The 2,167-nt window shown below is 47.4% G+C and overlaps 1 protein-coding gene across 1 annotated transcript; it reads right to left on the bottom strand.

The window, feature by feature from the left end:
* Positions 1-71: 71 nt before the first annotated feature.
* PPTG_23591 (hypothetical protein) lies at positions 72-375 on the bottom strand (the record flags this gene model as incomplete). Its single annotated transcript, XM_008911928.1, has 2 exons — positions 72-95; positions 175-375. 2 exons carry the CDS (start codon positions 373-375, stop codon positions 72-74), a joined length of 225 nt encoding a protein of 74 aa, XP_008910176.1.
* Positions 376-2,167: the final 1,792 nt, after the last annotated feature.

The following is a 2,167-nucleotide window of genomic DNA, read 5'->3' as shown; positions in this document are numbered from 1 at the left end:
CAGAATTGTCACCAACTTGTCCGCAAGTGTTCGAACCTTGACTCCAAAGCTAGAATTCAATGGATCGTAGACTAGGACTTCTTTCGCTTTGAGGTCTATCACGACCGAACACCAGTGGTTCTTGCAGCATATCACTGGAATCAAAATCTTCTCGCCCGTTACGCCAAGAAATACATTCTCCATAGTCTCCACCGGTAAGAACCCGTTCATCACGTTCCCAGCGATGGCGGTATCGACGACGATTGTGTCCACTCGCTCCGCAAACAGCTCCAACATTAGAGTGTTGACGGTGGAGTCACCCAATGGCAACTTCCCGACAAGATCAAGTGCTTCAGCCTGCACCGATAGAAGTGGGATCGACTTAAGCTTCGACATTATATCAGGATCGGCTTCAACTTGGAAATGTATAGCCACGAGTAGCGTGAAATCATTAGCTTCAATCCAGCTAATTGATTTCTCCACATACTTTATACTCTTTATCACTCTGTGCTACTTTTTCATGACTTCCAACGTCTCAGTCGCGTAGGTACCGACCCCAATAATCTCCATCGCAATTTTCTTGCTTGCCTAGATTCTGGTCACACGAATCCTTGTTTGCCTTCTGAAGAACTGCCACATTGGCGCTGCACTTCCCAAGCAAATCTTTGCAGAAAACCCGCGCGATGGATTTAGGAGGAATTATGTTCTTTGCTGAAGGCAGCCTTGCTATATTGTGCGCAACTGGCGCTCTGGGATTTTTGCTGAACTCGAACAGCTTGAATTGCGATAGAATTTTGGCCGATTTATCGTAGGTAGGCTCGCATTGTACTGCATTTTGTGTGCTTACTATGTTTTGATAAGCTGAGAACAAATTGGAGTCGTATTGAGCCATCCCAACATTCTTGTTTTGAGCCGTTTTCTTGGATCTTGCGCTTTGCTTGGCCAACCTCTAGACTTGGCGGACTCGCCACCTCAAACGCTCCATTTCGGCTTGTGGCAGCGTTGATTGGGTTGTTCGGGCCTCAAAATCAGACTGTGATCCATGGTCACCAGACTGACTGTCACACTTGCCAGACTGGCTATCAGTTTTGCCAGACTGACTACCAGTCTTGCCAGATTGACTACCAGACTTGCCAGACTGGCTGCCAGACTCGCCATGCTGAGCATGTGAAACGTTTGGCGACGACCTGGGTCACCGCAAACAAAAGGACTCCAAACTGAATTAATTATTTTATCTAGCGTAAGATCACAACCGCCACTTTATACTTCGTCGAAATCATGTCGGACCCCACTCAACCTGTATAGCGGCGTTCTGGTGGCGCTGGGGGATCTTTGCAGACTGTTCCTAGTAGACGGTCATCAGTTCGCGAAAGCCGTAATGGGCAAAGGATACGCTAGGTGCAGACGTCGTAAACGACCTTCAAACAACGTACAAAATCCTCGCATCTCAATGGGGCAGAGACGAGCACGCGCAAGCGGAATGGATGGCCCTGGCATTACTTCGACAAGGAGTACCTGACGCACAAGTTCGAGCTATCTTTGGTGTAGGAGGCTCCAAGATAGTGAGATTGAAAGACATGATAAGAAACGGAATCGACAGCTATCATACTCGACGAGTTCCAACGCGTCCCAAGCATATATTCTCCTGTGATGACATCGATTTTTTTCTTTCAACATGCCGAGAATGGAAGCTTGAAGATGGGTTTCCTTGCAGCCATCGGCGCCCTCGCCAATATTTTGTTGAATCGTCTTTGACCTGGAAAACAGTTTGGGAACGATACTCACACAAAGCCTCAATCAGCGATCGTCGGGTAATCCAGTATTGTCGTTGGACGCAATATGTACACATGTATTTTCCTGGAATTCGACTACCCTAAACCAATGAAGATCTTTGTGGTGGCTGCGTCAGAATTGATGTGGCACTTGCAGATTCGAACGTATCGGAGGAGGCCCGGTCTGCATTAGTATCGGAAAAGCAAATGCATTTGGATGAAGCCATCAACCAGAGGCGCACTATGTCAGATTTTATTAAGCAATGCGTCGCAGCTACTGCACCTCAGCAGTCTGTACCAGACGAAGTAATTGCAGATCACGGTGAGATTCCGTTGACGTTGGAACCTGTGCTTCAGCGTTGTATTCCAACAATGCAGATTCAGATTGAAGATTTTGGAGGTAGTTTTCCGCTGCC

The sequence above is a fragment of the Phytophthora parasitica genome (genome assembly GCF_000247585.1).
Source record: "Phytophthora parasitica INRA-310 unplaced genomic scaffold supercont2.43, whole genome shotgun sequence".
Taxonomy (NCBI): domain Eukaryota; phylum Oomycota; class Peronosporomycetes; order Peronosporales; family Peronosporaceae; genus Phytophthora; species Phytophthora nicotianae.
This window is presented reverse-complemented; position numbering and strand designations above follow the sequence as displayed.